The following is a 24429-nucleotide window of genomic DNA, read 5'->3' on the forward strand; positions in this document are numbered from 1 at the left end:
TGTGCTGAGGTACTTTGTAAATGACATTGCATAAACAAATTAACAGCTGCTAGATACAACAGTGGAGGACGAGAAGTCGAAATAGGAAGCAACATCAGAAATTGTTCTCCCAATTTTGCAGGTGTTGTAATCTTCATCCCACTAACTGTAAGGTCCATCTCTCCAGACAATCACCAGACTCACGTTGGGAGGGCAGTGGCACCCATCTCAAAATAACAGCGGGCACCCTAAAAGGAGCGCGGGCCTCGTGCCAGCTGTCAGGGTGAACATATATGTGAACTTAAGGTGGAATGGCAAGCGTGTTTTAAAACATATCACTGACATTATGAGGCGGACGTGTCTGTGAACAAGTACAGTACAGAGAGCCTCAGAGAGAGAGAGAGGCAGTGTGTGTGTGTGTGTGTGTGTGTGTGTGTGTGTGTGTGTGTGTGTGTGTGTGTGTGTGTGTGTGTGTGTGTGTGTGTGTGTGTGTGTGTGTGTGTGTGTGTGTGTGTGTGTGTGTGAAGGATTAGGAGGGACTTCAAAGTTGAGTGAAAAAGATTTAAAAAGAGGCTTAAAATGTCGAGTGCTGCAGAAATGAGGACGACAGCTCCTCAAAGATCCCTCCCGTTAGTAAAAAGGACTAATACAACACTGTAGGAATGCTGCAGTATAAGGAAAAGTACTGCATTGCAAATGGTATTTAGGTAAGTGTGATGAAATGTGTTTATTTGGAGTAAAATTTCCTCTTTTAAAAAGACAAGTTATCAAAAATACAAATACATATTTTAAACAAAAAGCAGCAAATCTTCAGATCTAAAGCTGGCTCTGTGTAAAGATTCCACACGAATAAATGACCCAAAAAAAAGCTAAATTGCATCCAATAATGAGATCATCAAAACATCATAAGTTTCAAAAGTTCTTGATGAGTTTTGTGTGTAAAATCGGAATCTATAAAGTAACTTGTAGTGTGTGTGTGTGTGTGTGTGTGTGTGTGTGTGTGTGTGTGTGTGTGTGTGTGTGTGTGTGTGTGTGTGTGTGTGTGTGTGTGTAAGGGTGTAAGGGTGTAAGTCTTTCTGTAGCCTGGTTAGCACTCTAGATGTAGACCACAATTGCCCACAATGCCGTTCTGCCACCCTGGCACAGGAAGAGAAAGAGAACAGCGTGGGGGATTTCACAGAACCACTCATATAGGTAAATGATGAATGAATATCTGAGTTGTGTCAACTGTTAAAACTAAAGCCTTCTGCTTCTATCACTTCATATTCAGACTGAAAATACAGATCAAAATATAGGATATGCTAGTTTTCAGAGGAGAGGGAAGCAATTTCACATGTCTTCGTAAAGATTTCGATGGGTACATTTGTATATGGGAACCAGTTAGGGCTGCACAATTAATTGCAATTAAATCAAAATCGCAATACGGGCAGTATTCAGATTGCAGGAGGAGCATCATTTCTGAATTAACTGCACAGACATTCCCCAAAAAGTGAGAATAATGATGCAAAAATGATCAATCCCTCCAATGTCGTAAAAGATATTGCAATGGAAATACCAGTTCAGAAAAGCCAAAGTAGTTTGATGCCTGATCATGTATCTATTTCCCTTCAAAAGGGCTGAATCTGGCTGGGGCACCTGCACCGTACGCCGGCGACCCGGGTTCGATTCCCGACCCGTGCTCCTTTCCGGATCCCACCCCGACTCTCTCTCCCACTTTCCTGTCACTCTCCACTGTCCTACCCCCCCCCCCCCCCCCCCCCCCAAAAAAAAGGGCTGAATCTGGAAGACGTGCAGAAGCGGAGGAAGGAAGAGAGCAGTCAGGGAGGAATGCACTGATAAAGAGCACTGAGGCTGGGCAGAGGAAGACTTCAGAGGTCAAAGGTTAAAGCCACTTACTGGTTTCTTGAGGAAGAACACGGACAGCGCTCCGATCAGAGGCATGTCTCCCAGCAGAGGCTCCATCACCACTCTCAGAGTCCCGTGGAGCTGCGGAGGAGACAATACAAATATGAACATTTAGCTATGAGTGATGTTTAATATCTCACAGAAACGTATTAAAGATGGAGCTCTATTTTATCCCCGTGCGTAAAATCAGGAGCTTATGTTCACACGCAGAGAAGTGAAACAAACACAGAACGACACCAAATTACTCAGGAGCATTTTACTCCTGACTTTTTAGATATTTGTATTATTATTATTATTTATTATTTTCTTTGTATTTGTTTTATTTTGATCTTAAATGGAGCAGTCGTCACCAAACCTAATTTCCCTCTAGGTTTAAGACAGTATGCTGCTTCTGTACTTCTCCTCCAGGTTGGGACACACTTAAAAGACAGCAACAAAAACAAACAAGTTGAACTGTTTTATTCGACATTATTCAACCTCTGTGTTGCTAAGAGTCGTGGCTTAAATCATCTGGGACTTAGTTCAGTCTTAATGCGATGTTAAACGTTTTCCACTTAAAGGCGCTTTTCTGTCGGTGACTCAGAGCTCAGATATGCAGCCTGCCCGTCTGCAGCACCAAATTTGGTCGCAGCTCACTGTGAGTAATCAAATACCAACATTTAGCTCATCAAAACGGGCGCAGTGGAAAGATTTAGGATAGCCTTTATTCCGTTTATACACAACTCTCTTCCTTCCTCAAGGTTTATAAATCATGTGCAGGAGATCATCTGGTTCAGGATGCATTTAAACCAGAGGTAAAAGAGGACTCTAAAATAAAGTAGTAACACTAAAATATAGCTAAAATAAGATAATAAAATAAATAATACTTAATGAATACAAAAATATGAAATACATAAATAAATAATAACTGTAAAATAAAATATAATAAAATATAAAAATACATGAAAATAATCATAATAAATCAAATACTTTAATAAATAAATTATTCATTCATTTAAAAAAATCAAATACTTTAATAAATAATAATATTAAACAAGTAAAGTACAGGTATCTTAAAAACATACTTAAATACAATACAAATTATAAAATGAAGGACATGGATTTTTCAGCAGTAAGAAATCTTGAATAAACAAAACGAGGGAGTAAGTGAAACCTATTAATAACAGCTATATGTTTAAACTCAAATTATGATAAAGCTTATTTTCATTGATTTTATGCTCCTAAAATGTATACAAATAAGTTGATGTTCTCCATTACATCTCACCATGGTTTTAACAGAAGAAGAGTAAGTGGCGTGAGAAAAAGAGCCGAGAGTGTGACTCATCATTCATGCTCAGCTCTCACTACTTCTATCTGCAGCCGCCTCTGAAAGCCGGCACACTGCAGCTGTACAATTCAAAGCAAATATTGACTGTATATGCAGATCTTTTCTCTGATCTCTGAACAGCAAATATGGCCTGATGCAGCGGAGAGGATAACAGCTCCTTTATCAGGCCTGTGTCAACACATTATGTAAAAGTGTCTCTGCAGAGGGCAAGGGGGTCACACCGGGGTCAGGGTCAAAGAAAAGGAGAGCTGCGGTCTGAAAGAGCTTTCTCTTCGTAAGCTTTGGGAAATAATCAGTGGGGTGAGATGTACGCTGTTGGAAGGAGGAGATTTTGAATCAGCAACTTCAAGACATGAAGACACTATTGTTTTCTGCTTCGCTCTAAAGCAGGATTTTCACCAGAAAGTGGGCGGGGCTTAATTTTGACCAGAAGTGACGTTAGCGCCTCATGCTACATTTCACTAGAAAACCCCCTCCATTACACAGTATATTCCCCGCTGCAGGCGTACCTGAATACTCTTGATTCCCGCTCTGCAGTAGTACTTCTTGATGTCCACGTCTATCGCTGTATTCCCCACAAAACTGGAAAGATTCAAATAAAAACATGATGTTATTGTGAGGTAAGAAAGAAGAAAATACATCTGTGAATTCTAAATTCATGTCTTAACGCTTTGAATTTGTTCTCGTCAAACTGAAGAAGAAACACTTGAAGTTTTTTATTTAAATGGTTGAGTGTTTTTATATAAAAGGGGATTAAAAAGGAGGAAAAATTCATCCCAAAAATGAAGAATTATTTTATTTAATTAGGAACTATGACTATTTTCTCAGAATTAGAATCCTCTTCCGTATTAATCTATAACTTCAGTGTCAACATACCCTATGCAAAGATCAAAACCAAATATGTAGATACAGTTTCCTTTTTTCAGCTCAAAAATGTCCTAAAACAGCTTCATTTTCCACCATTGTCATTAGAAATATTATTAAAAAGTGCTTTTGATTGTTGACAACTGGCAAAATATGGAATATCAGAAGCCTTATTGTTTACAAAATACAAGAGATTTAGGTTAAAGCTAATAGTGTGTGTACCTGATCTGCAGGTCCATGATGACCTGCCTCTTGTCCACATTCTCCGTGTAAACCTTCACTCCGTTAACTCTCAGCGGCTGCAGGAACACAGATAAAAACATCTCAGAGTCAGTAGATCTCATAAAATACATCAGTAAATACCCCACAAGGTGATTCAAACACAACACTGGTGTCTAAATGAGACAACTAAGCGCCATCACGTCCAACATTAGCTGCCTTTAGCTTAGCGGTGGTGACGTGAAGTCATGTGACCGTGCTGTAGTTCCTTTATAGCCCAACATTAGCTGCCTTTAGCTTAGCGGTGGTGACGTGAAGTCATGTGACCGTGCTGTAGTTCCTTTATAGCCCAACATTAGCCACCTTTAGCTTAGCGGTGGAGACGTGAAGTCATGTGACCGTGCTGTAGTTCCTTTATAGCCCAACATTAGCTGCCTTTAGCTTAGCGGTGGTGACGTGAAGTCATGTGACCGTGCTGTAGTTCCTTTATAGCCCAACATTAGCCGCCTTTAGCTTAGCGGTGGTGACGTGAAGTCATGTGACCTTGCTGTAGTTCCTTTATAGCCCAACATTAGCCGCCTTTAGCTTAGCGGTGGTGACGTGAAGTCATGTGACTGTGCTGTAGTTCCTTTATAGCCCATCATTAGCCACCTTTAGCTTAGCGGTGGTGAGGTGAAGTCATGTGACCGTGTTGTAGTTCCTTTATAGCCCAACATTAGCCACCTTTAGCTTAGCGGTGGTATACCTTGTCGCCCATGTCGATCTTGGAGAAGCAGAAGGAGCTGAGGTGGGGGTTGGCGGCCTGCACTGCCGGCTCGATTGTCTCTCTGAACAGCTTGTCCACAAACTGGCAGATGAACGGCCACATCTGCTTCACCGTCTGAAGGAGAAAGAGAGAGGAAGAAATAATTAGACCAATAAATCACCTCTTAGTCTAACATGATGGATGCACAGCTGGAGCTTACGCATGTTTTAGATGTCACATTCTTGGTATCATTGTCACTGTCTTCATTTAAGGCTGGGCGATATGGAGAAAATCCCCCGGGAAAATCACAATTTCAGATGAAATACCTAAATATCGATATTCTGCAGATGAATATTTGTGCTTTCACAACATATTTAAAAAGTACTTATGATATATAATCAATAGTTATTTAAAAAATACTGGCTAAGCAGGTTAAAGCAAATAATAGAAGAGCTAAAACAGTCGGTTAAGTTTAGAAAATGACATGTTTGTCCTGTAATGCATCCGTAAAACAGGAAGAGAAACATATGCAATACTTATGTTTCTTAAATCCAGGCGATATCTAGTCTTACATCATGATATGAATATATTTAACTCATATATTGCCCAGACTTAACTTCAACTCAAGTAAGAATCCCTTTGTTTTCTTTTAAAGAGGCCCTATTATGGCTTTATTTCCCTTTCCTTATAAAGGTTTGTGTGCATGTAAATGGGCTGCAAAGGCTAAAATCCCCAAGTATGTTGCAATATATTAAAGAGGTTCAGATGAGAGACAGTAAATAGACAGGTGTGCTGCCTTAACCCATGCAGGGAGAGTTTTATAATGGGTATTATTCATTTCTCTGTTACATGCTGCACTGTGAGTCTTACACTTCCTCCTCTGCTGCTCAGCATAAACCGAGACACACTTTGGAGGAGTACAGTAAATCAATTGTAATAATATTATGTTTTTAATACAGATAGGATAATATTGTGTTCGCTGTGCATTTCAGCATTGATATATAAATACTACTAACACACCACTGTATTTTTAGTCGTTTAAATACTATGTATTGTAGTACAATGTTCACTTTTTGACTCCTTACATAAATATCTAAATGTATTCTTTAATATTGAACACATTACTTTAAATGAATATTTTTATGTTAATAATTATATTTTATTTTATATTTTATTGGACATTTTACCTTAACTTTTTATGTTTATAGACCTATATTTATTCCACTATATTTTATCTATTTATTCTTCATCTTATTTAATCATTAAATTATTAAAATCCCAATTTCGGCCGGGATAAATAAGGTTTTCTTTCGGGTTTTATTCATTTGTATTGGATCTTTTTGCACACTTTTGTGCAGCTATAGTAAGACTCTCTCTCTGTGACCTAAAGACACATTTTAATTGTTATTAATTGGTGAATAAACCCCCAATAAACAAAGTCCAAGGCTTAAAACCAGGCTTTAAAACCCTCATGTTATCTCACTTCTTCTTCAGTAGGTGAGCAGTAAGAAAGGAAGAGGAGTCATCACCTCCATGCAGGTAAACACTTTGCTTTAGAGGAGCATAAATCTTTTATTATTGCCCCTTTAAATCTTCCTCTCTGGGTCGGTAAACAATCGTAAACCTGGAAGGCACTTTGTCTGATTTAGACATTTAAGAAGTATTTTCCTGTTCATCAACATCCATTAGCTTCTGACTGGAAGAGCACCTGCCGCTTTACAGTAAGTGCTGCTCTAATTCTCTACTACCCAGACTCCTCTCAATTGAAGTAGCTTGCTTAACATAATGACATGCAGTATTGCTAAAGCATTGCACAAACAATGACACATATATGTATATATTGCACAAAAGCTCAAATTGTGTTTACAGGAAAAAGAAGCTTTTTTTGAGCTTCAAATACAAATTCAATTCACCCAACCTCGTTCATTAGCCCCACAAAAAAGGCAAAGAACAACAGGTTTCCTAAAGGTGAATTATTGATTATGGTGCAGGATATAACTGCTAATATATATATGTATCACATAAAAAGTAAAGCGATCTGGTGTAAATTGGCCTGAGAAAATGCCGCTGTTTTTTGTGGATGTCTATCAGACGCTTTAGGGAAAACTGTTCCTGGACGGGTTTGAATTTAGGGCAATGTGTGAGGAAGTGCAGCTCTCTCTTGGGGGAATGTTAGATCTGGTTCAGGGTCTAACAGAGCTCCAGATTCAGAGCCTATTTATATACATGTGTGCGCTAGCTAACAGGCTAACAGTGCTGAATGTAGAGCAAACCAGTGGGCGAGAGGAGTGTGTGTGTGTGTGTGTGTGTGTGTGTGTGTGTGTGTGTGTGTGTGTGTGTGTGTGTGTGTGTGTGTGTGTGTGTGTGTGTGTGTGTGTGTGTGTGTGTGTGTGTGTACCTTATTCAGCCACTCCACTCTCTCCACATCTGGATAATGGACCTGGAATTAGAGACAAGAAGGAAAGAGTTAGAGCTGTGATTTAAACCCATATATGTTCTGCTGATTTCTTTCAAATCTGTTTCTTTTCTTTCCATTGATTAACTTTATTCAGGTGCTGCAGTGTTCAACATTGTGGGACACACACTGTCGGACGTCTATGTTTAAAAACTGTGAAGTTTATTCAAGGTCGGATAAAGGGAAGCTGTGCCAGATGTTGCTGTGGTCCGTTCTCTGGTCAGCACCTGAACTAATGACAGACCAGTGCATCTGCTGCAGAGTAAAAACAGAGCAAATGAGTTGGAAAACACGGAGGTAAAAAAACGGAGGACAGAATGACTAATGGGTGCCATAAAAACCAGCAGCTGCAGAGGAACAATATCCTCTATTAGGTTTGAGACAAAACTGGGGATGAAACACTTAATATAAAGTGTGAGGAAACAAAAGAGGCTGAGGAAAAACAAAACAAGAGTTTAAAAAAAGCCTTTCATGATGCAGATCTCTGATTGACAAAGCAAGGAAACTGAGTAATTTCCTCAGAAAAATTGGAGCATTTCTTTCTTTTTAGAGCAACAATGGCTCGGCATGTTTTCGCAGAGTGGAGAAGGACAAAGAGATTTAAAGGTCATTCATCCCTGAGCTCCATAAGCTCCCTCTTCAACAAGATTTCCAGTCAAATATGATCCCCAGACACTGATCCTCAATCTGGACGATTATGAGAGTAAAAGAAAGGATCAGAAATCTCAGTCTCAGTGTCAGCCTGCTGCCTGCCACTCGTCCCCCGCAGACCCACCGGACATCCATCCCCTATTTATTCTCCGTAAGCTGTCTCTGCCGTCTGACCAGACATCTGACCCCATCTCCATATTTCTGGACTCATTAAACCCTTTCTGACCAACAGAGGTAATGTTTTCTGGCATCACTTTAACATTTTACGGGGGAAATCTGCATTTTGGTTTGAGTGAACACCCCGAGAGAGCCCCTGTTACCCGGTTTACACAAAACCCTGATCTGCTATATGGTTTGTGTTTTAATAAGAGTTGGATCAGACACCTAATCTATCATTTCCATTAAAGAAAAAATGAAAAGAAGAAGAAAATCACATTTTTTACACTTTAATTTCCATCATTAAATCATGATTGGTGCACAAAAACTCACTGGGCTCTAAATATATCTCTTTTAATTTGTTAGTGACCCTAGCTTTCCTTTTCTCAATAGCTTTGCTAAAGGAACATATTTCCTGTTTAGTCCAGCTTGTTAGCGACATTTCTGTGCGCCTGACACTAAAAGAGGAACCTGTTAGTAATTATGTTTTGATGCTAAGCTTCCCATTTCTGTCTCCAAACATTCCTGTTTTTTTCTAATATTATTGAGCTGTTGCTCGGAGATATATTTATCCACTTCTGCCCGTACTTTTGAACACTGTGACATATGTGATCTAATGGATCTCACACATATCGTATAACAAATGGGAATGCTGAACGAGGGAAAGACATTTCCGGAAACACCGCCCGTCCCACCCTTTAGGTTGCACGTGTGTGTGAAACCAAGACTCACACTCCAACTATGTCACAGCTGTTTGAAATCCTATCCTCCCTTTGCAGACACACCCCCAAAACAATGCATGAATGTGTGAGAGAGGGGTGTGGACAGCATAGATAATTGTTTTAAGAATGACTGGAATTTATTGTTTAAAACCGGGCAATTAAAGATTTTACAGCAACGTCCTATCAATGCAAGGCACCTCAGAACCCTACTCAGCTCCTGATGACAACAACAACAACAGAAAACGTGCTCAATGAGCCTCCCTTCAGACTGCAGAAGGCGCTGAAAGGTGCAGAAACAGGAGACCTAAGTGACGAGAGGGTTGCTCCACGCTGACGTCTATATTTAGGCTCGGAGAGAAAGAGATAAGAGCTCTGAGAGAAATCTGTGGAGGGAATCTGAACCATTGTGCTGACGGTGCAAAGACAGGACCAGATTTTGATCCTTTACAGATTAAGATTCATTGTAGAGCCGCAAAAGCAACATTACAGATAACTGCAACTCCTTCCTGCATACCTTTTCTGATATATCTCACCGATACCCTAATTCGGATTCATGTTTAAGCAGAATTATGACCTTTTAAAAAGGGAGAAACAAACCAAACTCATATGGTCAATAGTTAAACTCAGCATTATAAAGCAATATGTTCGTTTACGATTCATTCTACAGCTTGGAAAAGTGATTAGATAACTGGAACACCTCCCTGCAAACCTTTGCTTTCATGTTATTGATGTCCTAATTAAGATGAAGCTCATGCACAGTATTGCCAATTAATCTAACCCTAACCCAACAAACAAGCAAAAGACTTAGCAGGGCTGCGTTATAAAGCGACGTCCATGATGTGAAGAAGATCACAGTTACGCAGAGCTGAGTAAATGTTATTCATCTTGATAAACTAGCAAACAATATCAGCCTAATAGCTAGATTAGTTGTTTGTCAGGTCTTGTACATAAACAGTAGTAAATGTACTTCATTACTTTCCAACACTGTTGAAGGATGAGAAACATGTGTCTTGCTGCAGACCGCTGTAACGTTTCCCAGCATGGCTTGCACTGGCTGATTAACAACACATATTGGGGTGTTTTCCAAAGCTAAAGTTTACCTGATATTACTTCAGCCTTGTTAACATAGGGACGTGGCCTTTATTCAACCATGACGCAGTCCAGCAGAGCTACGTTGATGCTTAAGTTGGCATGGCTAAATTACATTATTACACGTCACTTGTTAGACACTTTTATCCAAAGCAGTGGGACTGGAACCAGCTCTCCCCTATCCCATTGAACCACAGTCTCAATTGTGTTGGAAGAACTATATAGCAGCCAGGTGGGATGCTGACCAGGTGGCATCCTGACCAGGTGGCATCCTGACCAGGTGGCATCCTTAACAGGTGGCCCCTTGTATCCCTGATCTCATTCCTCCTTCATGACCATATGATGTGAGAGTAGGAATGAGTTAAAGTATAAACCCAACATAAAAAGTCTTTCTAATTTCATTGCTTTGTTTTTTTCCTGGAACTAACATGAATTTGGCTGCAGAACGATGTGCTGTTGTGACACGCAGAGAAATAATGTAATCTTATTTTCAAGCGTTGACAACTAACTGAAAAATATGAGCATATTTATTTACAGCGGGTTTCTTGGCAGGAGAAACGTATCATCGATCATCATGCAATCTGCTTATTCTGGTGAAATCCTTGGGAGGTATCCTGTTCCCTTCTCAGCCAGAAATGCTTCTTTATAACTGCTGAAATCTGAGTATTTTAAGCCAAATTTATGTTTTCAGGACACTCTAAATCAATATCCCCAAGCTTGAAATGTTCCTCAGTTTTTAAGTTTGGAGTGATCATTAAATGTTATATAAAGGCTGCAAAATTAGAGAATAAAAACTAGCTTTTTATTTGATATCTAACATCGTGCAACCTGCAGTAAACTGGGGACACATTTACATTTTAGGTAGGCCTATCATGTCTCCTTCTAAATCTAAAAGAAAGGTTGTCCTTGAAGGTGTATGGATTCCAGATGAATGGAGAATGGTTTGTTTTGTGAATTTTAACGTGTCTCCTTCCTGTCTCTTCTGCCAGTTTCTGCTTTACAGGTCATAACATTTTACAATGCATTTACTTAAACATGCAAAGCAGTCCACTAGAAAGGAGTGGAGAGAGAAAAGACAAGTTGCTCAAGCTATGAGTGCATAAAGTAGAAATGTCTTGTTGTAAATAAAGGTTTGGGATCCACTTCTGAACAATGGATTTCTATTAAAGCATTCAGGAGGAAGCTGACTTACTTCTAAGGCAGCTTGGGGGTTATTACATCAATTTAAAGTCCAGATTGTAGTTAAATTATGCCTTTTTATCCTTACTCACAGTGCAAAAAGGGCCAGTATTTTAACTCAGTTGAACAGATGTGGATGTGAACGCCCCCACACTTTAACCTTAAGAACTGTATGAAATCCAATGTGCCGGAGGCGAGTGAAAACATTTACAGACTGGAGGTGAAAGCAGCGCAGAGCAGCACAAGGCTTGTTCTGTTTCTCCACATTGTTTCCATTCTCCGCTGTGGAGCAGAGCCCAGCCCTTTGGCACATCAGAAGAAGAAACCACTCCCAGAACATGTTATCCGAGAGCAGAGAAAGAGAGGCAGGAGGAGGTGGAGAGGAACAGAAACAGGCGGAGAGAGAAACAGAAACACTGCGGTCGTAGTAGCTTTCCGTTTCTGTCTCAAGACAAACTGGTTGCTACTCAGTGTTTTTAAATGCACTATCGAGGGAAGAGGTTTAGAGGAGTTTGACTGAACATTTCCAGCAACACCCACCTTTACAGTCATAGTTACAAACACCCACACACACTCATCTGAAAGGTGCCAAACCTATAAACCAACATCATCACACTCCAGGGTTCACGCTGCTTTGTTCTGCAGTTTGTATTAGATTACATTATATTTATTGAGCTGATGCTTTTATTCAAAGGGATTTAGAATAAAGGCATTCAGCGCATCTGATTAAAATACAAAAATCAAACTTCCTGAGTACATTTGCTTTAAATACGTCATCAGTGAAATCTTTCTAAATTATACGTATATAAGGTAGAATTTTGTATTATTATAATTATTATTTTCATATCATTATTTAATCATGTTATATTTAATTATTATTATTATTAATATTATTATTATTATTATTATTATTATTATTATCATTATTATTATTATTATTATTATTAATATTATTATTATTATTACTATTATTATTATCATTATCATTATTATTATTATTATTAAATTATTTTATATTTAATTATTATTATTAATATTATTATTATTATTATTATTATTATTATTATTATTATTATTACTATTATTATTATTATTATTAACCTTTTTAAATATTTTAATCTTTATAGAAATATATATTTTTATTCTTATATTTGTATTTTTAATTTCATTTACTATTATTATGTTTTCTTATATATTTGTATTTGTAGGTGCTGATATTTATAAACTAAAAAAGGTGACACATAAGTTCCCCTTTATCTGAGCTTTCAGTCACATGTCATGGACTTCATCTCATCCAAAAAAGGAGCTGGTTTTTGTGTTAAAAGCTTAGAAAAGGCGAATTAAACACAACAGATCAATGAAGTACTTATCCTATTCCTTAATTGGTGAATTTGTTGATCACCCTTAATGTTTTCGTCATATATTACGCTTGAATGTAAATATCAAGGGAAAAATACCAAACATACTTTGGGACACTCGGTTTCTTTAAGACTGTTTCCAGCCATCGATGTGAGTTGACATCCCCACTTTAATCTCTAGATGAGTTGATTTTTCCTGAATAATAATGGTCTTATTGTTGTTAATAATGACCTCAAAGAAGCAGCCATTGATCAGTGTTTTGACTACCAACACATGTTCCACTCCTACCAGCCATTTAACGAGGTTACCACTGGTCTTATTGGCTCGTGAGCGATGCAAATCCAATAGCCACTTTTGGCTGGTGAATGCTGCTTATTTTGTGTCCTTGGATGGAGTGGATTTGCATAACTGTGATGGCTGTGGTTTGTTTTGGTTTCCCCCCTCCCCACCCCGAGTCACCTTTGCTCCACTTTTACTTATTCTGATTAGGTTAAATGTGATAAAGCAATCAATATCCATCCAAAGCCGCTTAAACTACTTAAAAATCAATCATGTAAAAGTAACAACCTGCTTGTTAACAGCTCTGATTAAGGTACTGATACAGATTCCAGATTCCCTGCTGAAAAGGACCAAAACCATTTCACATACAAGAACAATATCCATTAAAAACCGTCTTAAAACAGATTAAAATCCTCTTAATAAATGTGAAGTAACACAAAACACTGGCCACACAAGTCCTTTGGGCTGCAACAAATTCCTGATTGTGCTGCTCAAATTTCAGCTCCTGTATTGTGTGTACTTTAACAGGAATGTGGTTTTACTGTCTGCCCTGAAGCCCCATATCTTATGTCATGCATTGTTAACTTCATGAAGAGCTTTAAAGGTTGCACATGGCAGTCTGGCTCTGCTTATCTTGGCTCATTTCATCACAAACTTTATAATTTTCCAGCTCATATGGATCAAAAGATTAAAGGGCAATGGAGCAGTCATGGATTATGGATGGAGACTGAAAAAAAATACCTTCAAAAGCACATGAAAGTAAGGTTGCACGAGACCGAATTTGGGGGATGTTTGTGATGAACTAATAGGGAAAATGAATTAAAAACCAAAGACAAAAGCCTTTTTCCTGCAGAGGTGACGTAATGACATCACTATGCAACACTCACGCTCCTATTGGCTAGCACTCTAACACATTGTAGGTGATTGGCAAAGAGGCGGGACATCTCTAACCGGTTGAATTATCACAACAGAGCCGGCCAGCTAACCAATCAGAGCAGACTGGGCTCTGGTTTCAGACAGAGGGTGAAAAGAGGAGCTGCAGCACAGGCAGTATGAGAAACATAAAGAGCTTTCTGACATTGAAGCATGGAGACATGTCCCAGGAGAGACACTACATATAATGATCCTGAACATCAGCATACTTTAAAGGTTGTCATGTGATTTTCCTGACCCATGGTTGCCACAGTCCCTGTTTAGACTCTGCATTATCTCTTTAAATACCCCTGAACACCAGCGGGGCAACAACAACCGAAATAAAGCCTTATAGATGCGTCTGCTTGTGTCTGACAGCGGTGATAAAACTGCACCATTACCTCAGGCATTGTCAGCCTGTTGACTCTGAGCTGCTGCCCACACTGACTCATTCTCTGCATATTCACTGGAAGAGCGAGAGGAGGAGGAAGAAGAAGAAGAAGAAGAAGAAGAAGAAGAAGAAGAAGAAGAAGAAGAAGAAGAAGAAGAAGAAGAAGAAGAAGAAGAAGAAGAACAAGAAGAAGAAGAAGAACAAGAAGAAGAACAAGAACAAGAAGAACAAGAAGAACAAGAACAAGAACAAGAACAAGAAGAACAAGAAGAACAAGAAGAACAAGAAGAACAAGAAGAACAAGAAGTCTGTCTCTCCACCACAATCCATAGTTGGTTTATTGCTCGTGAATCTATTGCAGATGTGGGTTATGTTGTGGACTGTACATACAGACTGAGTAGGTGCTTCTATTCCGCATAGTGCATTATATCCATTGTGTCTGCAACCGTGCAAGTTGAGGAAAAATGACCTTAATTAAGATTACATTAAACCTCTTTCAATGGTAATCTGGATAATGCTTAAAAAAGGTCATTCACTCCAATATCGCAATAAAGGGAAAGTGGGGAATGTGCACCAAATGAACCAAAACCTTCCACAAATGGCTTGAATTTCATGACAGGAAAATAGAAAAGTTGCATCTGTTAGAAAACAAACAAAGAGAAAGATGATAGAAACTATTCACTGCTTTTACTTAAACTTTAACCAATCAATTAGGTTATTTAATCGGCAGAAACTTTTGCAGCTGAATACTCAACATACCATACATTTCACTTATCCTTTTGCATTATAGACAGAAAATCCTCGGGTTTTGGACCGTTGTTTTTCACACTTTTAATTGGATTTTTTGACTATTTTCTGTGATTTTATAGCCTTGATGACACGAAACATAAGTAGGTAACAACTACCTCGCTCGACTGAAAATACCTCTTGGACTCTGGGCGTTAATCTCGACATAATCCTAAAAAAATTACATTTAAAAGCTCTTTTGTTTAAGCAGATTACCAAGGTACAAACAGCCCCTTTGGCAGGACCTTAACCATGAATGGGAATTTCTTAGGAACTTCCTTCAGTTTATAATACTTCAGGGCAGAGAAGTAGTTGTCTAGATGGGCTGAAATAAATCACGTTAGGTTAGATTAAAATAATGAGTTGTTTGATTGATCACTTAATTAATCAATGGAAAGTTTTGACTGGAGATTAGCTTTTTAATGGAAGCTTTGGATATGTGTTGGACAGAAAGGTCACTTAAAGACCTCAAACTGAACACTGATTGGCAATTTGCAATTATTTTTGGATATTCCTTACTTTACCAACCAGTAATCTGACAGGAACACAAACTGGCTCCTAACTGCGATTATTTCCCGCTGACTCAAGTATATTCTATAAGCTTCTAACCATTGGGTTTTGAGGTCAGTGAGATAGAAGTGAAAAAGATAAAGAGTCATCTACAAAAGGAAGGACTGACTGACAGCGTCTGAGCGTCTTTCAGGGGTCAAAGTTCCCAGCTGATTAGTGACATGTTAATCCTTCGGACATCCCTTCACTCGTGTCTCCCTTTAATCAGGTAAACAATGAGCTGTCAATCACCATTGTTTGGTTTACACACATCCAAACGTCATCAGGCTCGTTGGTGTGGGTTAAAAAAATGATTGACTAAAAGATAAGCTAGCTGACTCCTGACAGAACAAACTGCTATACAAGCACTCTGTCTCTGCCTCATAGCACTTTGTAGACCAAAACACAAGTCATTCGTTGGACTTTTTAAAATGTCAGATTCTTTTTTATATTATCACTTTTTCCGAGAAAGAAATTCAAATTTACTCATTATTCTAACTCCTTCTTCATGTGGCCCTTTCTTCTTTAAAAATTCACACTTTGTGTCTCCCATTGGTTTTTAATTGAGGGAGCCCTCGCGTTTGGGTCAGCCTACAAAAACACGTCATCACTGCACCACTCTATCGCTGAGCACTGTGTTTCTCAAGGTCTGTGTGACAAAGGGGTTGTTGATGGGAAGCTTTGTGATGCGGGGGGGTGGCTGGGTGGCTGGGTTTGAGTCCCGCTGGCATCCTGCCAACCACTCAGCCTCCCACCGCTTTTCCAGCATCATCAGCCATAAAAGACAAATATTATGGCAGACTGGGAACCTCTTTATAACCGAGGCACTGTGTAATCTCTCATGTCAGTGTAAGAGTCTGGTATGAAATGCTTCATAATTACATTTGAAAAAAGACCACATGACATATGATGGTATGGATCAATTGTGGGATGCTTTAAATATTGATGTTCAACTACAATCATTTGAGATTTGTTGACATTATTAAATTGATTTGCATCAACACCAGCAATGCTCAAAAGGAAAACTCACAAGACTAACTGGGAAGCTAAGGACACTTTAAAATGCTCCATTTCACTCAGCAGGTGCTTTAAAAAAAGGTGCCTCTCACAAATAATGGACTAATTACGGTACCAAGGTCAACACAATACTTGTAACTAGTTTTTACAGTAGTACAACATCCATATACCTAATAGCAGCTTTATTATGTCTGTTAAACAGTTCTATTAAATTGAACGAAATGAATATTTGCAGTCTTAAAGAAATCTGCCTTTTGTCAAAATGCTAATTCATGCAGCAAAGAGCTCCAACATCCAATCAGACCATTGGTTTTGTAAACGTGAACTACAATACAATATTACCTTTCAATCATGCATGCAGAGGTCGAACGGACAACCAATCAATAGGAAAACAATTTGCCCTGAATGCCTTCATTGGGAAAGAAAGATCAGAGATGGGTCGGGTCAATTTTCACTTCATAGCCCTACAGAATACCACAATTTTGAGTACCCCTTAAGCGTTATGCGTATTTAACGAGGCCTGAAAATCATAAATGGAACTATTACTGAACTAATGTCTTCGATCTATTGCCCGGCGCTGGAAAAAAAAAAGCTTTTAAGGAAAACCATTGTACTCTCAGCCAACACGGGCCAAAAGAGACCATTTGCAAAGTGAGTTCTGACAAGCAGATGTTACTGGTTGGCTCACTGTGACTCCTCTACATTCCTTTCTTGCACAATGGGAACTAACATTTTTTGCAGGATAAGCTTGCACATGTCGAGACGAGAACGGCAGCTATGTTGAAGGCGTGTAGCAAGTCGACCCTTCTATTCCTTCACACAGCTTGCTAAATGTGTCACAGGGCACCACGCCAAGGGGATGATCACAGAAAGTGAAAATTAAAAACAGGTTTGATGGCTCTCTTGCTTTTACTGCTGCCAGCCTCGGACACCCTGTGGGCTCAGAGGCCATGTGATAATTATGTATTGAAGACTCCCAACACCTTTCGAAGCCTCTGAAGATGGAAATGCTGAAAAAAAACTGATTAAACTAAAGAACGGATGGAGAGCTTGTGTGCAAAACACCTGGAAATATTATCCAAAGAAAAGAAATGTATTTAAATACTAAGAACGTTGTTGAGAAATCTCGGCCTTTTGGGAGTATCTTTCTGCCAAACACAGTTAATTTTTCCTCTATTTGTTGCAATCCAAACTCCCCCTTTTTTCCACCAGTAAAATGATAGCAGCTGAATGATAGTCAACAACAAGTCTCTCATGAGTTGAATTAAGTGCAGCTAAAGCCCCCAGTTTCAACATCTCCACGCAAACATTTGGAAAGGTTAACCCCAAACCCAAACAAGGAAATTACAAGGTACTTGTCTCGTCCCTAGATTTGTTTAGATGTGGAATCATACTTAATCAAACTAAGGAAGTAGGATAATGTTATCCAAGGTTGGCCCTATGAGAAAAACACATGTATATTTATTTGGAGTGAAAACAAATTAGTTTTATTTTGGTTGTGAGAGCAAACTAGGTTATCCCTATCAGTCAGTTTGGCAGGCGAACACTCAATGTTGACATCCTAAACATCATGCAAGCATGAAGAACGCCTAAGAGCGCAGAAGCCTGAAACTTCTGTAATGACACTGGAAGTACTTACCCATGGTGGTAGATCCGAAGTAGGCACACTCTGCTTCACTACTTTATCCTCATGGTCCAGGTATGCTAAGGCACGGTTTATCCTGTAGTCCTTAGTGCCATGGTTTTTCTTCCAATAGAACAACATGGCCAGTCCAATCAGAACCCAACTAAAGCTGAACTCAAAGTATCCCAAGACGTAGATGGGGAAGATGATGGCAAAAGTCTTGCCGAATTGAATCCACATTTGGGTGACGTCAGTAAGAGAAGACTGAGGCCCATCGTCCAAATCTTCTGGGGACAATGGTGGGCCAATGTTGGAGCTTGTTGGGTTGCTAGGCGCTGCAATGGGTCCGTTCACCTTGGCCCCTGGTGCCGCCGAACCCTCCATCCTGTTAGTCATTTCACCACTGGAATTACATTTGAAAAACAGGAAAAGTTATACAGTCTTGTAGCAAACCTACAAAGTCTTAGCATCATTTGTACACATTTAATGTTATACCTAGTAATCACGTGTCCATATATCTGTATATATACATATTTAAGTGGGTATTAAGGTTTGTACATGAATATATTTGTATGTATTCTCATTTTTTGGGACGGCGAGAAAGGGCATTTTGATCTCCCTGTCTGAGAAATTGACAATGAAGTTGACTTTTGATTAAGATGCAAGATATCTATCTCCAAACGTCAGACAATGACATCACAGACATACTGTACTTATACCCTAAGGAATAAAACATAATTCAACGTGACAGAAAAACAACAAGCCATCTGTTGAGCCTCATGAATGCACCATTGAGATATGTTGTCTTTTAATTTGATTAGTGCCAACAGTGTATTTATTGACAGCACACTGGGAAGGGATTTGTATACAATATTTGGAGGTTCTTTGTTTCAAAAATATTCACATTTGAATCCATTTAAAATAGTGATGTGCTAAAATAGGCTACCATAGAAATAAGGCCTAACCTAGATTGAGGCTCCATGTTACAGTAACTCCCCTTCAACAAGTATGCAGTAAAAAGTTGACGACACAACGCCCACATTAGAGCCAAATCATACTTAAAATAAAATATGACACATTTAATCTCCAAAGCGTTTCCAAATGGCATATTAAGAAATGTTATTCCACTGTCTACCTTCTTGTCTGGGAAGGACGTCATGCGAATCTCCATCGCAAAGTTAGCCCAATTGTGTTACCTGTGAAAAAGGTGAGCAGTAGCTACATCTAAAAGTGGGAACTTCATATATAATTCTTAACGTTAAACAATCTTTTTTAATTCGGCATTCATTAAATAAACCTACACAATTTATTTTTTGTTAGATTTTGACTTTAAAAGTGCTTCAACAGCTGCCTCTGCAATCTTCCGCCATCAAAACACACTGCAGCGTACAGAGTGGATATTTTAAGTAAAGTACATGTTTTACTGACATATATGCAATCTGGACGAATTAGATATAAGCCGAATTCAAGAGTACATTCTACTTAATCCAAAATGTATTTAATCGTTTGCCTACAGTGCGTATAATTACAAATAAAGCAAATAATCTTTAAAATCCCACATTCTTTTAAGGGAGTCTTTCGTGACGTTCTCTCCGCCAAGTGACACGTATCGGTGCTGCGTAAAGCAAACACAAGCTGGCAATAACTACTTATTTCTCAAACAACAAACTCACCGGTATCGACATTCGTTACTCCCTTAAAAAATAAAGTTAAAAATCACTCCTCCACTCAAGTCCACAGCATGCCAAGCAGCTTTAGCTCAGATAACCCCGTCTTCCCCTTCAGCACATCTCGCTGTGAGGCGGACAGCCAGCAGGAAATTGTCATCGCGGGAAAGAGGTCAGCCTCAGACAGGGAGGGAGCTTCAAAACACAAACATAACGGCGGACCTGGGCGCCATCTTGTGGCGGGAAAATTCTACTTCTTCTCCAACTGTCAAATTTTTGCTTACTATATTTAAGCTCTTTACGTAGTTTTAATGTCAGTTTAGTCCAGATTTGACGATACATATTAATACATAGACCTATATGTATTTTTTAAATCTCTCTCAAAACACATCCGAGAACAAGCTGTCCATATTGAAATCACAAATCAAAACTCACCTTTTCAACTCGTGTGAATTTGTGAAATGTTCTTGCTGTTTATGATTTATTCTAAAATATTTTAACCTGTGTGTCTTTCAGTAGCCTACTTTGAAAAGTGCTCTAAAAATAAAATGTTGTATTGGTTTTTTTTCACAAAAAAAGCTTAAATTGACCCCCTTTTAAAAAAAGATTAATAAATATATCTAAATATTTATTTTTAAAAGTATGTGGTTCAAAATGGTTTTATTTTAGGCTAATAGTATGGGTTTCCTTTTTTTGTTTTATCTAAACGTGGACAATGTGGTTTCACTGGTTTTAGCTCAATGTTTTTAAAAAAAAAGGGAATTTACCCCCTTTTGTATTTTAACTAAGAGACTAGGCCTAAAGGGTCTAGGCATCAGTAGTGTTAATTACAATCAAATCTAAATGAAAGGCTACAGGAATCAGCCTGTGCGATAAACTAGTACTTATCACGTACAGTAATATTTAAACATGATGTATTCCCTATCCATCTCTATTACTGTGTTTGCATCAAGAATAACTTTTATATTGTAGATATGACAAATAGTTATATGTGGTGTGGTCCAAATATACAACTAGTGATGCTTCCACTTTTTTCCACCACTTGGCCAATCCCTTACACATGCCATCATGAAGATACTAAGCCTTTGACCTTCGACCATTTCATCCTATGTGTTGCCTGTAACGCTGGTGCTTACACTGCTGTTGTCCTCATTAGTTTACAGTATAAGTTAGAGCGTCTACTCTAATCTTCTATGTAAAATGAAAAGATGCCATCATGAAGTGGACTTTAAATGAGTACTTTTAGAGCAGAGTTTGCACAGAGCGTGATGACCCACTAGATGTCATGGAAGTGTTTATATAGAGTATAACTCCACAGCAAAGAAAGCCATTCCTCTTTGCAGAGCTCCTCAGAAACGACTCTTCATTTCTGTAACTAACAAAACACTTAGCTAGCATGAAAGTCCAATCAGTGTTAATGCATGTGGGTAACAAGACACAGAGGAACAATTATTATGGTGTACTCACTGTTGTCTTTTGATGCCTTAGCAAGCAAAAATGTTTGAATACCAATACAGCCACTTTGATTTGAGTTTAAATTAATTGGAAAATAAGAGGAAAATAAATGTAAAAATACAAATACCATAAAAGTGAACTACCAGAATTTATTTGAGTAATATATTGTATTGTACACAATTCTAAACTTATTATGTTAGTATAAATAATTACATATTTTTTAAATCTTGTAAGCTTTTGTTTTTTTAATAATAATAATTTGAAAAGTGTTTTTTTTTAAATCCCTTTTTTTTTCTTAAATGACGCAACTTTTGCAAACCCAATTTCCCCCTGGTATAATAAGCATTCCAATGCTACGTGGCAAAAATAAATCATAAATGTTAAATAGGAACAAATATATACGAATTAAGAGACTTCATGATAAGTTCTTGCCCTTATCTGGCCACGGTCTACTATGTTTCGGAGTTTTTCTAACACTTCATACTGTCTAAATCGGGTTTATACACAAGTCATAAAGCAATTGGACTGCTTTACGTTTTCTGTCCGCTCATATTAATGTCTTGTTGATACTTTCGCCCAAAGCAGGGCAGCTGCCAAGACAGAAACCATGTACTGAGAGTATGAGCATTTATAGAAAGAGAGGGGAGTGTGTATTAATGTCCTGATAGTTCCTACTGAATCAAAAAGTTTCCATTTGGGGTCTTAAGTGACTTTAGCTGATGAACTGACGAGTATTTCCCCAATGACCTTTCCTAGATAATCAAAGAAAGACTTCCGTAATCTAGTTGTAGATCTGAAAGACTCAGAGCTAGTTTCAGAATGACACATTTGTCCTTTTACAATAAGTGCCATCATTGTGTAAGAAGCTTGTGCCCATGTATGTGCTGATGGTAGTGGTGTTAAAATGAGGTATGTTCAGGCAGTCTTTTCAGGTATCTAAATTGAGCGCCATTAACCAGGGTGCCGTTTCTTCCTGCTATTAAAGGGAACATTAACCAGAATGTACACTCTTGCTAACAAAAAGTTGCTTTAATCCATATCTGTTAGCATTTAGCCTTTTAACAATAACACTTTTCATTGTGCCAAATTAAGATTAAGATGAAGATTCAACTTTATTGTCATTGCACAGAGTACAAGTACTAGGACAACAAAATGCGGTCTCTGCATTTGACCCATCCTAGTGTTAGGAGCAGTGGGCTGCCATTATGTACGGCGCCCGGGGAGCAGTGTAGGTAACCAGTGTCTTGCTCAGGGACACCACGGTGGCACTAGGTCTTTTCGGGGACTTGAACTGGTGACCTTCCAGTTCCCAGGCCAACCCCCTATGGACTTCGCCACCACCGCCCTAAATGTGGATTACAAATAACGCAATGCAGGAATCGCAAAAACATTAACATTTTCCTCCAACATATTATAAAATGTAGAAGCCAAATAAATAGGATATATTTGTTTATTATAAACCAATAAATGTACTTACATGGCTTCCACATGAACCCTTTTGACACCACATTATGGGGCCTTTAATATGAGCTCCAATTAGCATTGCACACAACCCCATTTGCTAGCACCAATCAAACTTAGAAACTATTTCCATGAAATCACAAATGTCCAATACTGGTTTTATCCTCTTTTAGGAAATGAAAGTGAAATCATTTCAATAGTATTTAGAGTTAAGGTTATGGGTTACCCAAGGTAACAGGGGTTGTCGGAGGGTGAGTGAGTGTTTGGATCCAGACTTCACAGTTTAATTTAGACAAACAAACCCCATCTCCCTGTTGTTCTGCCCCCCCTCTCAGTGTATTGTGGGAAAACATGTAACACAGGGCTTCTGTTTGGCTCTGATTGTCCGCACAGAAGCTATTTGACGGAGATGAAAAGAGTCCTGGATCGCAGCCACCTGTACTCTAGTTGTTTTAAAGAAGTGGATAAACTGTGAACTGCAGGAGATGAGCATCATGGGTCAATTAAAGGGGCCCATTCTGCTCATGTTCAAGTTCATATTTGTATTTTTGTGACGCTACTGTGACATGTTTATATGCTTTAATGCTCCTGTGTGTCAAAATAAAACGTAAGGACATTATGTGAGTAAATATAGCGAAAAAACAAATACCAACACAGAAAAAAAAAAAACCTATTAGTCTGTATTCATGCAGTATGTAGTTACAACACACATGTAAATGTTGGGAAACGCATGTTTAGAAAACGCTTTGCAGATGTTCATCTTTGTACCATTAAAATCAATCGACCATCGGAATAGCGAACAAATATGGCGGTGGGGCATTCCGGAAGTGAAGTGAAATTAAGGTTTTATTTTGAAATCCAACACCGGAAGTCTCTCATGCTAATCATTGGTGACTTGTCTGCAGGTCACTGATCTCTCTGCACGTTTACTCAGTGGAGGGAAACAGTGTGGGTACACAGCATCACTGGATCCTCATGCAGCTTTGTCCGTTTTCTGCACTTTCATGGAAGTAAAGCAGTTTTCACACCCTATTGTCGGGATGGAGAAGTCCAAAGTGGATTTTAAATGAAGTCTGGACTCCTGATTTGATTTATTACCTGCGTTAGGACCTGTGAGAGGACTCTACCTGAGGAGGAAACATGAAAAGTTTGCTTTTTGTCACCTTGTGTTTCTCCACGTTTCCGCTCATGGTGAGTCTTTTATCTGCACTACTTACAGGGATGTTGTAATGCAAACGATTTAATATCAAGCAGAAATGATGCTGAATATTAAATTGTGGTTTCTAACATTTACATTGCACACCTGGATGGCTATATGCACATTTATTAAGATAAATGTGAAGGTTTGACCGTCTTATTGTCAGTACTAATTGTGAAATATCATTTATATTGCTTATAATATTCAAATGGTGTAGCTGTGTGTGGAGTTGTCCTACTTTGGGGTATTTTATTTTCTGATGCTTGATTTAGTGATTATTATTTATCTAATTATCTTCTCTTGAGGTCATTAATTGACAAATTATTTTATTGGTGTGAAATCCTAAAATCTTACTGTATTTTGTATTTAATTTTGTCTTATAATCTTTGTGATTTAAAAAAAAAGTTATATATTTATTTGTTGATTTTGACCATTTCTAA

General features: G+C 38.4%; 2 protein-coding genes across 4 annotated transcripts in view; one reads left to right on the forward strand and one right to left on the reverse strand.

The window, feature by feature from the left end:
- Positions 1-20031, reverse strand: part of esyt2a (extended synaptotagmin-like protein 2a) — a 39916-nt gene extending 19885 nt beyond the window's left edge. For both annotated transcript variants that reach the window (XM_063885446.1, XM_063885445.1), the window contains exons 1-7: positions 19882-20031; positions 18224-18611; positions 7438-7479; positions 5040-5174; positions 4298-4374; positions 3721-3793; positions 1876-1965 (exon numbers count right to left, since the gene is read on the reverse strand). In XM_063885446.1, the coding sequence (XP_063741516.1) occupies positions 1876-1965; positions 3721-3793; positions 4298-4374; positions 5040-5174; positions 7438-7479; positions 18224-18604 (798 nt within the window). In that variant the 5' untranslated portion in view covers positions 18605-18611; positions 19882-20031. The remainder of the gene's footprint in view (positions 1-1875; positions 1966-3720; positions 3794-4297; positions 4375-5039; positions 5175-7437; positions 7480-18223; positions 18612-19881) is intronic.
- A 3680-nt stretch (positions 20032-23711) lies between these two features.
- LOC134865590 (vasoactive intestinal polypeptide receptor 2-like) overlaps positions 23712-24429 on the forward strand; it is a 37701-nt gene continuing 36983 nt past the window's right edge. For both annotated transcript variants that reach the window (XM_063885212.1, XM_063885213.1), the window contains exon 1: positions 23712-23982. In XM_063885212.1, coding sequence (XP_063741282.1) covers positions 23932-23982 — 51 coding nt within the window. In that variant the 5' untranslated portion in view covers positions 23712-23931. The remainder of the gene's footprint in view (positions 23983-24429) is intronic.

The sequence above is a fragment of the Eleginops maclovinus genome, chromosome 6 (assembly GCF_036324505.1).
Source record: "Eleginops maclovinus isolate JMC-PN-2008 ecotype Puerto Natales chromosome 6, JC_Emac_rtc_rv5, whole genome shotgun sequence".
Taxonomy (NCBI): domain Eukaryota; kingdom Metazoa; phylum Chordata; class Actinopteri; order Perciformes; family Eleginopidae; genus Eleginops; species Eleginops maclovinus.